Raw genomic sequence first — 12500 nt, 5'->3', positions numbered from 1 at the left:
AAAACTTCAACTTTTGATAGCTATCCAAATTTCCCACCATTTTAGTATTGACAAATAATCAAAAACAAAACATTTTATTTATTGAAAAAAAGTAAACTTGAAATTAATTAATTAAACAATATTGCTTAAAAACTGATTTCATATAGCTATTAACTGTGCACAAAGGAACAAAATTAATTGAATTTGAACATTCAAATCGTTGCATCTTAAAGATAGAATTTAGCATTAAAAAGATAGGCAGTGATAAACCATTCAAGAGTGGTAATAAGAAATTGTTTGAAGGATAATGATGATTTTGGGACAATTACCTAGAAGACCTCTAACTGACCAAAACAGTGACAAGGCGCCTTCTAGAAGCTTTGAAAGAGTTCTTAATCCAGAGATTTCAGCAGCAGCTTTTACCTGTTAGCGATCATAGAATTACCTGTTAGCAATCATAGAATTTAATAAATATTAAATAAATCTCTAAACTTAGTTTTTACTAAATGTGTGGGTGCACCTCTGGTGGCGAAAAAACACATTGCCAAACAGATTGTATGGGCAAACAAAAAAAATCATGGGAAAAAGAATGGAACAATGTTATTTTTTCAGATGAAATAAAGTTCAAATTGGATGGGCCTGATGACTTTCAGTATTATTGACCTGAGCAAAGACAAAAAATTTTTTGTCTTTGCTCAGGAATCAATTCATGATTTGGGGAGCTTTCAGTGCTTTAGGCAAGTCTCAATTAGTATTTTTGGATGGTAATCAAAGCTCAGAAGATTATATTATAACTTTTAGCAATAACCTAACCTTTTGCACACCTAAACTACAATAAAGATTTCATTTTTCAGCAATGGGGCAAGTATTCACATATCAAAGGTGGAGAAAGATTGGCTAATTGAAAATTTAATGTTTTGGACTGAATTGCTAAGTCACCAGACTCATCAAAACCCTTTGGGGGATCATGGCTAGATGCATTTATGCCAATGGTAAACAATTTTAGTCAAAAGAATATCTGAAATTGAAGTTTATTAAAGTTTGAAATGAAATATCAGAGATTTACTTCATAATTTAGTTAAAAACATGAAAGTTCATTGTGAAGCTGTTAAAGAAAAGGCAAGAAGATTTCGTATTAACTTCTATTGAAATGCTTCAAAATGTTTTGATGGTGGATAAATGTATGCAATGACTTGATATTGAAATATCATTTTCAAACTTTTTCATGTAAAAATTGAATAATAAAACTTTACATAATGTTACTCTTTGTTTTATAATAATTTTCTACCATTGGTTAAAATTTGGGGTTAATTTAAATACTGATTGGCTAAAGTTTTGAAAAATGAGGTAGGTGTCCATTAATTTTTTTCCCTCACTGTATATGTATATGCTAGGGCACACTTTCATTTTATTTATAGCGCATTAAGTTTAAATTAGAATGCAGTTTTCTGTTTCGTAAAAACAATGAATGGAAAGTTATGAAGTCACTATGGCTAACAGATAAAAGGGAATGTTTATTATTTTCAAAACATTTTGTCCCAAAAGTCCTGCAGAATTTCACCAAAAAAAGGGTCAACCTAGAAAAAATTATTATAATTAATAAGTTATATATTGTTGGAAAGCTTATTCTTTACTCTTTAAAATGAGTAACTGGTATTTTTTTTTATTTTGGGAAAAAAAAGTTATGACGTCACAAAGAATAGGGGGTAAAATACCAAATTTTAAACTTTGCTAATGAACTTTAAACATGAAATAAGTTGCACTGTAACTATAATAATATATTTAAATGATAGAAAAGTATTCAGTATATTATCTTTTTTGTTACTAGAATCATGGCTCCCGAAGACGCAGGGGCCACAGCCCCCCAGAAGACCTTTTTTTGTTTTTGCAAGAGGACCTATTTTTATTTATTTTTTTTATTTTTGTCACATATTTTTGTGTTTTTTTGTTTTGTGTGAAAACTGTGTTTTTGTAAGTAAAAATGGGCAGAGGAAATAAAAAGTTGTAGTAACACATTTCAAATTCTAATGCTATTAGAATAATAACTTTAGAATTCGAAATGTTAGTTTTGAGTTATTAAGTAGTATTCTTTATGTATTCAAAATACAATCGTTTGTTTTGGCAATTTTAATTAAAAATTTTTTAGTAAATTACTTATCTTGGTGTTTATAAAATTATGTAAAGATTTGCTATTTTAATAGAAATTAGATTTTAATAGAAATCATCTAATTTTACAAATGATAATATAAATAATTCAAAATATGTGTTTTAATTGCAAAATGTTTAATTAGTTAAAACATTTTTAAAATTAATTTCTAGCAAAACTCAAAAACTATGGACTTAAAAAATGAATCCTCTGTATGTGTATTGTGTGTTAAAATGAAGTTAGAAGGAGATTCGTTGAGCCAAGTGGGGGCAAGATTTAGAAATGATGTTGTCAACCAAGAAGCTCTTGAAAAATTAATTGAATGTGCTTCAAAATTGGATTTGAATGTATTGGTTTATGAATTGTATAAAAAACAAGAGGCAGGAGAAAAGGTTTATATTCACTCACCGTGTTGAACTAAATTAAGAAACCAATCAAAATCAATTAATAGATCACAAGCCTCGATGGTAACTCCTATAGAATAAAAACAATCAACTCGATCAGAAAAAGTTTTTTTTAATTTTAAAGAACAATGTTTTTATTGTGGAAATATAACCACACTTGACAGTCGCTATCCTGAGAGAAATAATTTTATAGAAGTAAAAACAAAGTCAACAAAATTTATCATGCAACTCTAGAATTATTCAAAGAACATAACAACTTTTTATCAAAAACAATTGAAGCTGGACTTTTGAATATAAACATTCTTGTAGCACGATATCACATTTATTGTTGTGCAAAAGACCTATTTCTATATCAAGCTCTGAAAGACTTACTTCAACAGAAAAGCTTACTATCTTTAATGCAGCATGCATAAAACTCAAGGAAGATATTGATCTTTACACAGTGTCTGAGTTTTACAAAATGATGTAAATATTAATAGAGAAGAGTCTTAATATGACTCAAAATAAATTAAAAGAAAAATATGGAGATTTAATGCAATTGGTCTTGCATTAAATGTAAAAGTGATGTAATCATACTGGACAGATTTAGACATATATTATGCGAAAACTTGTACACCAGGAAAAAAAAAAATGTAGTGGACAAAAAAGTCAGAGTTATAACTGAGGCAGCAAAATTATTGAGTGATTGTATAACGAATTTTCACCATGATGAAAAAACGTATCCTTTATTAAAAGATGTAACTGACAAGAAAAACACTTATATATACCGTTATTGCTGAAAGTGTTTATAAAAGAACTAATTCCAATACCATTAAACAAACATCAAATTCACAAGCATTATTTTCCGAGTGAGGCCACAATCAATAACCCTAATGCAGTTAGGAGTAGCTGTTACCGTTGATAATGTACTTTCTTCAAAGTGGATAAATATTCTGCTTGCTAAACTGGGTTTTGCATCAAGTTACGATGAAGTTTGTTTAGTGATAATTTTTGTTGTATTTTTTTATGTTTTTGTATTTATATTTTGTTGTATTTATCTTATGAAAAATCTATACTTCACACATAACAATATAGAATTCAAAGAAAAAACAAAACTTATTTAAAAGGTCATTCATTGAAACCAGAATATAGTGAAACACGATAACATTAACGATATAATTTGCTCTGAAGGTACAACATCTATTCAGTTTGTTGGGGATAACACATATCATGATTTAGCGACAATCGATGGTAAAAACACACATCACGGACTAGGTTCTATATCAATTGCAAATGGAAATTTTAATTGGCACACAAATTAGAAAAGATTACCTAGGGATAGGAAAGATAATGGGTCCAACATAAACTTTGACAACCAGATTAAAATCTCTCAGTTTTACAGCTCTGACATTCCAGTTTTGTCTCAAATAAAGTTTCAAGAATTAACAAAGGTATTAAAATAACTAGGCTTATCAGTGTTTCAAAAAAAAGTGTTAGGGTTAGGGTATATTGCTACAACAAAATGTATGCTAAATCTACTTGCCTCCAATGGGCACAACAATTATACAATATCATTACGTTTATATTTACAATCAGTGGATGAATTAGCATGATATCACCCAGAAGTATCACAGTTCCTAAATGGCAAAGATACAGTAAGGCGCACTTCAAAGAGTTGGTCTGAAATATAGACGGATTTATTAATAGAACAGATATTAATAAAATCGTTGAAGAGCAAAGGAGGAGTTGTTGGCAAAAGAATTACTGAAAATGTGTTACATGTTTAGACAAGTACATTGCATAGGTATAAATAAGATTTATTATTCCTGTTTTATTGACTTGGAATTTGCCAATAGAACAACTGATGTTATGGTAACAAATCGATAAAAGGGTAAAAATTATTAAATGCTACTAATAAAATAGATATTTATAGCAAAAACTAAATAAGGCAAATTTCTTCCATTAAAATTATATTTTTTCCATTCCATAAAATAATACTCCATAAAATTATATTTCTTCCATTAAAATTATATTTTTATATTTTCGCTGAAATGACAGAAGCAGTAAATTCATTAACCTCGCCAAGAAACACAAGTAAGGAATACAAAGAACTGTGTGCAGGAAGGATCAAGCTCTGAAGATTTTCAGAAAATCAAATCATGGTTTGATTCTAATAGTCCATTTAATGTAAGAGAACAATTTGAGGCTCTGGACTTAGGGTTTGTAGATAAATTTAATCAGGCGACTTGTGATTGTTCGCATTGAAAGTATTGGTGCATCAATACAGGCACAAATAAATGATATGTCATACAGAGAAGTATCCTTTAAGAAAAGTAATCAACTTAAAAATCTTCAAGGACTCTACTAAAATATTAAAGTCAACAATGAAAATATATCAGTTGATCACTTGATATTATTTTTGCGTTTGTCAACTATTGTTGAGAAAAAACCAGAAAAAGAGATTGAATACTACTTTTACTATGAACTGACTTCGTTTTCTATGTCACTTTTTTAAGATGGTCTTAAGCGCAGTGCTCAAAAACACAAGCTGAAAAATCACCTAACAAAGCCATTTATATCTATGCCCTATGCTCCTAATTCTTTAAGAGTTGCTGATGGTGACGCTCTTTTATACTGCTGGGATTAGAACAAGAGTGAAACATTTGATAACAATTTTGAAATGTACATTCAATTTCTAAATTAACTTAAAGTTAGTGTAGCAGTATTCGATGGATATGAAAATTCTACAAAAGACATTACGCATATAAAGAGTGAATTTTTAACAATTTGCAGTCATACATAAAAGCAATCCTTGTTTGTCTGAAAGTAAATTTTTCTCCAACTACGCCAACAAAAAATCATTTATCTGAATTCTAGAAGTTAAATTAAAAGAAAGAGGTTTAACTGTGTATGTTTGTCATTTTGACGCAAATACTACAATCATTAAAATTGCACTTAACTTTTTTAAAACAGAATCCGTCACAATCTTAGCAGATAACAGTGATATTCTTTGCCTCTTATTACACTACTGTAAATCAGTTGAATCTATACATGAAATATATATAATAAGAGACATAATTGTCAGCGTGAATGTTATTACATTAATCAGATTATTGGCAGTACACCAAAACATGTCATTAACAATATTTTTTTCGTGCACGCATTTACAGGTTGACATACAACATTAGTAATTCACAATATTGGAAAGACTTCAATTTTCAGAAAGCTTGAAGCAAAAAATTTGTGCAATACAGCAAATATTTTTTACCACAATGATAAATCGTCTGATGAGATTGGAAATGGATCAATTTGTTTCTTTCAGCTGCTACATTCCTCAACATCAAATCTACAATAAATACAAAAGCAAAAGTACAAGGAAATGGTAAACTCTAATCAGGCTCACATAGACCCTTCTGTTCTTCCACCTTCTCCTAGAGCTACTTACTACCATGGATTGAGAGTTCCATCCCAAATACATCTCGAAATATGCACTTGATTGGACATCAAGCATATTTGGAGATGTATTTGGGATGGAATTTAAATGACTTTAAGTACTCACCAATAGCTACAGACGAAAACACAGGTCTAGAGGATATCTTAAAGGTTGTTCGATGTGGGTGTAAAAACTCGTGTTCAAGTCGATGTTCCTGCGGAAAGATGGGACTTCACTGCATTTCATCATGTTCTACCTGTCTTAGGGTTACCTGTGCAAATGTGGAAAAAGTAGACGAAGAAAATGAACCAGCCAATGACCGTCACTTCTTAGATGTTTTTACATAAATTCAATTTTGATTCACCTAGCTCCATTTTTTAAGAATTTCGAAGTAAAACTTCGAAAACTCTTAAAAAAGCGACAAGTTCGCCTCATAAGCGAACTTCTCACTTATGAGGCGAGCGCTCTACCACTACACCACTACCGCGTTTATTATATAATTTATAATTAGTATAAATAGATTAATTTAATCTTGTTTGTATTGCAAATTATGACATGCATTGTTTCATTTAAACCTATTCAATTAAGTAACATTGCAGGCTTAAAAGATTTTACTCAAAGTAACATTGACAGGTATAAAAAAAGCATCTTTAAAGTCTCCGTTACTGCTTTTGATACAAAAATAAAAAAATAAAAAACAATTTAAAGAACTGATCTATTTACTCATCGAAAAGATGAGTGAATCAAAATTTTTTAAGAAAAATTGACTTTGTCTATTATGGTTATTAAAATTTCATTTGAACAAAATTTCTGCTCATAAACCCTTTAATGAGTATCACGTTTAGGAGTTAAGAGCAAACTTTATTTTCAAATGCTGTTTTGAGAACCACCCTAAGATGCACACCATTTTAATATCAAAAATAATAAGATATATATAAAAAAAACTAAATTATTTTACTTTTCAAGTATAAAATTTATTTAATAATATCTTTTTTACCTGTTGACCAGTTGTGCTCTGATATCTCATTACTTGGCTCTGTTATAGTGTTTTTTTTGAATCTAAAAGTATAAATGATTAATATATTTTAAAAGTATAAATGACGTAACGTAAATGTAACATAAATGTAAATAAATAAATGTCACGTAAATGTAAAAGTAACATAAGTGTACAAAACAAAAATTTTAAATTATCAAACAGTCTTTAAAACCAAAAAAAATTTTTTCAATCATAGTTCATTATCTGTAAACTCATACTATTCAAAAACTTCAAATATAAAATTTTTTGAAAAATTTATTTTTAATGTAATAAAAACCTATTTTGATGTAAACTGCTAAAAGTCCCTATAGGAAAAATAAATCAATTGCAATAATGCCTAAAAAATTAAATAAAATATTTAAAAAATTATTGCCAGGATTTTTAAATACCTTTTCTAAGAAAATATTAACATATTATATAAGTAAAATTTAAAAAAAATTAGTAACATGACAATTTAAAAAATGCATTTAAAAAATATATATTTCTAATTATTTCTAGCCTTCTGGACCTGAAAAATACAGGTTTTGGTAAATCTATTCTACACCAACCATTTCTATACTTTTTCCTTACTTCAATATTTTTAGTAAGCTGTAGAAAAACTGTATATATTGCCTACTTTTTAAAGTTATGAATAAAAAAATATTATTTGATATAATTAACTTTAAAAAATTTTAAAATCTTCGGTAGTTTAAAATTAGTAGCTGTTATTCTAAATAATAATTAAAATTAATCAAACAATTGAAATTGTTGATTAATTTAAATTGTATAAAAAGTTAAAAATATGTGGAATAATGAACACACCTTTCTATACTTATCCCTTATATAGTTGTTTTAATTCAATAATTTTACTAAGTAGTAGATCATAAAAAAATTGTCAAATCTTTGTTTTAAGTTAATGATTAATGTTCAATACTTTATAACTTGTTGTAAAACTGTAAACTTCTATTGAAAAAAACAAAAAAAAAAGCTCTCCTCATTAATTAATTTAAAAAAAAAATAAAAGTTTGAAAGTAAAATCTCTTTTCCTGTAAAAAAAAGTTGTCACTTTATTGTGTGTGCTAAACGCACAGACTTGTCTTTTTACCTAAGCACATTAACAACATATCTCATTATGCAACATAAGCGCAAAAATATTATCTATTGCTGCTTTGATATTTATTCAAAATCTCCATTTTGTTTGTTGTAGTATATAATACCCTTGTATATGTTATGTATATAACATCAATAGAACTAAAAACACACAACAGGACTTGAACCCTTTTATTCTATTTCATTGTAAGTGCAGCAAAAAAAATTTGACCACTACGGCCATTAAGGCACACTAATCTGCCAATTTTTTACACTATTTAATGAATAAAAGAATTTATAAAATGGCAAATAAATGCTATAAATTAAAAGTGGACATTGCTCCAATGCTATTTTTAAATAAAAGTAAAACTTCATAAAAGTAAAAATATCTATAGATCTTAAAAAATTTTTTTTTTAATATTTTAAAAGAGCGAGAAAGATTAATTAAAAGACCTTATAAAACGGCAATTAAATGCCATAATCCAAAATTAAAGAAAAGTCGCCGCAATGCAATTTATATATATTTTAAATGCCTCAAGAAGTCCTTACAGTCTTATCACAGAGCACTGTAGAAGAGCATTAAATAGAAAGTTCACACCGCCTTCCTTGCTGATGCCACAAAACATGGGGTTCAAACCACAAATCCTTTGTTTCTAAGGCAAGCGCGCAACAATTGCATCATGGCTACTTTTACACTAAAAAGTAAAACTTTCATGTAAAAGTAAATTTGTAAAACTTAATATAATTTTTAACATTACAAAATTTAGAGTTTGCATAAGTTAAATACTTCCATAGACTTTCATTCGCATATTCTTATAAAAAAGTTTTGGGACTCTTTCTTGCCATTAACTTGGATGTAATGGTTTCCTTGAATTCTATGTCAAACATGCACAAATAATTAGTAGCAGCATTAAATTCAATATTAATATATAATTGGATAAGGAAATTCTTAGTTTTATAAAACATATTTGCATTTTATTTATAAAATGAAACATTTTATTATTTAACTGTAAGGAGTTCATTGTTCTTATAGATATAAGTTACATCCAAGTCAGTGCTCAGTTTCTGCATATTCACTTTTAGGTGCTTCCGATCACGGTTTGATTTCCAATAGAAACCAATAATTCCATGTCTATCAGCAAAACAATTCCTCAGAAAACAGATGTCTAGTTACTAGTGCTAGAAAACATTGTAAAATGATTTTGTCTAACGCCAAAGCCCATTATTCTCATGTCATGAAATCTTGTATTTCATCACAAAAATTAGGCACTTGTGACTTCTGGAAAATCTTTAACAGTATCAAAAATAAGGGCAAATCTTTAATTCCGCCTTTTTTGCATGGTTCAGACTTTGTTACCTCACCTAAAGACAAAGCTGAATTGTTTGCTAATAACTTTTTATCAATTACATCTTTTGATTCCACTAGTTGCATTCTACCTGATACAGCCATCAAACATGTTGATCCATTGCTTGACATCCATATCACTCCAAAAGTGATTGCCTGATTAGACTCCTATACAGCTTGTGGTCTGGATAACATACCTGTTATAGTCTTGCAGAAGTGTTCTCCGGAGGTGTCATCTATACTTTCAGAACTATTTAACAAGTTCTTATCAAAGTCTTGTTTTCCAGCCTGCTGGAAAACGGCATTTATTATCCCTATTTTTAAAAATTCTGGAGAGCGATCTGACTCGTCTAACTACCATTCTATTAGTCTTCTTCTTACCATAAGCAAGGTTTTTGAATCTTTAATTAACAAACACTTAATCTCTCATCTTGAATCTAATAACTTACTTTCTGATCATCAATATGGATTTCAATCATCTCATTCTTTAGCTGATTTGAGATATTGAATCCTTCCTTCCTTTAAGATTATTGAATCCTTCCTTTCCAATCATAGTATAAAAGTTGTCCTTGATGAACAGCACTCTTCTTCATATCTTGTAACTTCAGGGGTTCCTCAAGGTTCAATCCTTGGCCCTATACTTTTTTTAATTTACATTAATGATCTTCCAGATACACTCACATCTCAGGTGGCATTGTTCGCTGATGATACTACCATTTGTTCTTGTCATGATAAGAAGCCAACACTCTCTGATTGCTTGGAGGGGGCATTTGAGCTTGAAAAGGATCTCACTTCTGCTACAGCATGGGGCTCGCAGTGGCTGGTGAACTTTAATTCAGATAAAACCCTCTTTTTTTTCAGCAAATTGTTTTCGCAATAATTTAGATCTTTCTATATTTATGAACAGTATTGAACTCGATGAGTCATCTATCCTTCATCTTTTAGCATTAACTCTTACTTCCAATCTTTCTTGGAAACCATAAACCAAACCAATTGCAAAATTAGCATCTGCTAAGGTTGCATCTCTTTATCGTGCTCAACACTTTCTTACTCCAATTCTATTTTTTATCTATACAAATCTCAAATCCATCTTTGTATGGAATACTGTTGCCATATCTGGGGCGGATCTTTTAACAATGCCCTTTTAGACAAGGTGCAAAAGCGCATTGTAAACATAGTAGGAACTGCTCTTGCAACCATTATCGCATCGTCACGTTGTTTCTCTTTCTCTTTTCTACAAATACTATAATGGGCACTGCTCTAAAGAGCTAGCGCCTCTTGTGCCAACTACAAAAAGTCACTCTCATGTTACTCATCATTCAATTAAGTCTTACCTTTTTCTGTGACTGTTCCTAAGTGCTCCAAAAATTCTTAAAAAATATAATTAAAGATAAAAAATTAAAAAAGACCTTTGAAAAAGCATGTTCAGATTCTTTACTCATACACTCTTTCCAAAAAGTCAATATGTGTTATTCCATTTTCAAACAAAAAGATTTTCTTACAAATTTTCACTTGAGGCATCGCTTATAACTAACGTTTAATTTAATGCTGCTGCCATTACTCATTCCTACACGTTTGACACAGAGTTTTTTTATGACGATTTAGCACACTTGGCCTTTTAATAATTTTCTTTATATTTTTGACCACACAATAAGGTATTCTTAAATCTTTATAATCTGTTAATATCTGCTTAATCAGTAATATGATCTAAAACTTTTATATCAGATAATTTGATGACTTCTGTAGTAATAGATAAACCATATGTTATTTTTAAATTAGTATAGTAACTTTTAAATTTAGGTAATTTATTTAATTCATGCATTTTAATGATAACACAATTCAAGTCCTATGCCAATTGTATTTTAAGTATATTAATCTGTAATTTTTATTTTTAAGAACTGGAAGACTTAATATTGCAAGGGTTTTGGAGTTTATCTCATGCAGTCAACTCTATGTTGTATGTTCAAGAATAAGATTGTTTAATACCTTATTTTAAAGAAATTACAGAAAATTTGTTTGCTTTTACAATATTAAAAACCAGATTGTTTTAATAGCTTGTTTTTTAAAGTTGATAAACATTCATTACGAGGTATGTCTTAGAACAAATATTACAAAAATAAGGTTGTATTTTTAAATGTTTTTAATTTATATATTTTTCCTTATTTATATATTAAACTATTTTTATGTGTTATTAATTATGTTTATATGTGTTAAGGTTATATGGGTTTATATTTTGTAAGAGTATCAATATCTTTTATATATAAAGTGTTAAAACACACTATGTTATATATATTTAACATAGTATGTTTGTGATGTGTTATAATGTTATGTTTTTATAGTTCGTAAGTGGGTATTATGTTGTTAGCAAGGTTTCAAATTGTTGTGACTAGGCTTTATTTACAGCAAGAGTGTTGACCTTGCTAACCAAATGGTTGAAATGTGACTTGGCTTTGTCAAGAAAGCAGTGTAATGCAATGAAAAAATGCTTTTATTTTAACGTTTTAATAGCATGACTTGGTTTCTATTAAAAATAAGATTTTTTTTTTTACTTTTCTACAAAATTATGTTGACCGATTTAATTGAAACAAGATTGGTTTTCAATTTTGTTATTGTAATATATGATTTTGTTTTTTGCATACCATTACACTTCTATGGCACCTGCATTGTAAGAAAAAATATTTCCGTCCAAAACCATATATAAGTTATAAAAAATTTGTAAAACCAGGCTTAAACATTAATCAACCTTTTTCGCTTTACACCAGAAATAGATTTGATATCTTTTAGTAAATTTTTGTGTCTTTTTTTCTTTCCATCCTTTTTTTTTTTCTAAATTAAAACAGTTTTTTTTTAAATTTTAAAAAAAAAAAAAAAAAATTTTAATTAGCTAATTAAAAACAAATTTTTTACTTACAAAAAAAAAAAAAATTGTAAATATTTTTACCTCATTTAATGATTCATTGGAATCAGGTTCACCATTATCTTCAGTTAAAAGAACCATTTTGTATTTTAAAACTAAAACTTATTTATGAATACTACAATAACATGAATAATCAAAAATACAATACAATAAAAAGCCTAAAACTAGAGAGCCAAATAAATCAATACAATAA

General features: G+C 28.5%; 1 protein-coding gene across 1 annotated transcript in view; it reads right to left on the bottom strand.

Annotated features, from left to right (window-relative positions):
• Nucleotides 1-12447, bottom strand: part of LOC100198931 (U3 small nucleolar RNA-associated protein 14 homolog A) — a 28785-nt gene extending 16338 nt beyond the window's left edge. Inside the window, exons 1-3 of the mRNA XM_065793556.1 lie at nucleotides 12332-12447; nucleotides 12134-12216; nucleotides 6939-7000 (exon numbers count right to left, since the gene is read on the bottom strand). Coding sequence (XP_065649628.1) covers nucleotides 6939-7000; nucleotides 12134-12216; nucleotides 12332-12388 — 202 coding nt within the window. The 5' untranslated portion in view covers nucleotides 12389-12447. The remainder of the gene's footprint in view (nucleotides 1-6938; nucleotides 7001-12133; nucleotides 12217-12331) is intronic.
• Nucleotides 12448-12500: the final 53 nt, after the last annotated feature.

The sequence above is a fragment of the Hydra vulgaris genome, chromosome 03 (assembly GCF_038396675.1).
Source record: "Hydra vulgaris chromosome 03, alternate assembly HydraT2T_AEP".
Lineage (NCBI taxonomy): Eukaryota > Metazoa > Cnidaria > Hydrozoa > Anthoathecata > Hydridae > Hydra > Hydra vulgaris.
Note: the sequence above shows the minus strand (reverse complement) of the source record. Positions and strands in the feature narration are given on the sequence as shown.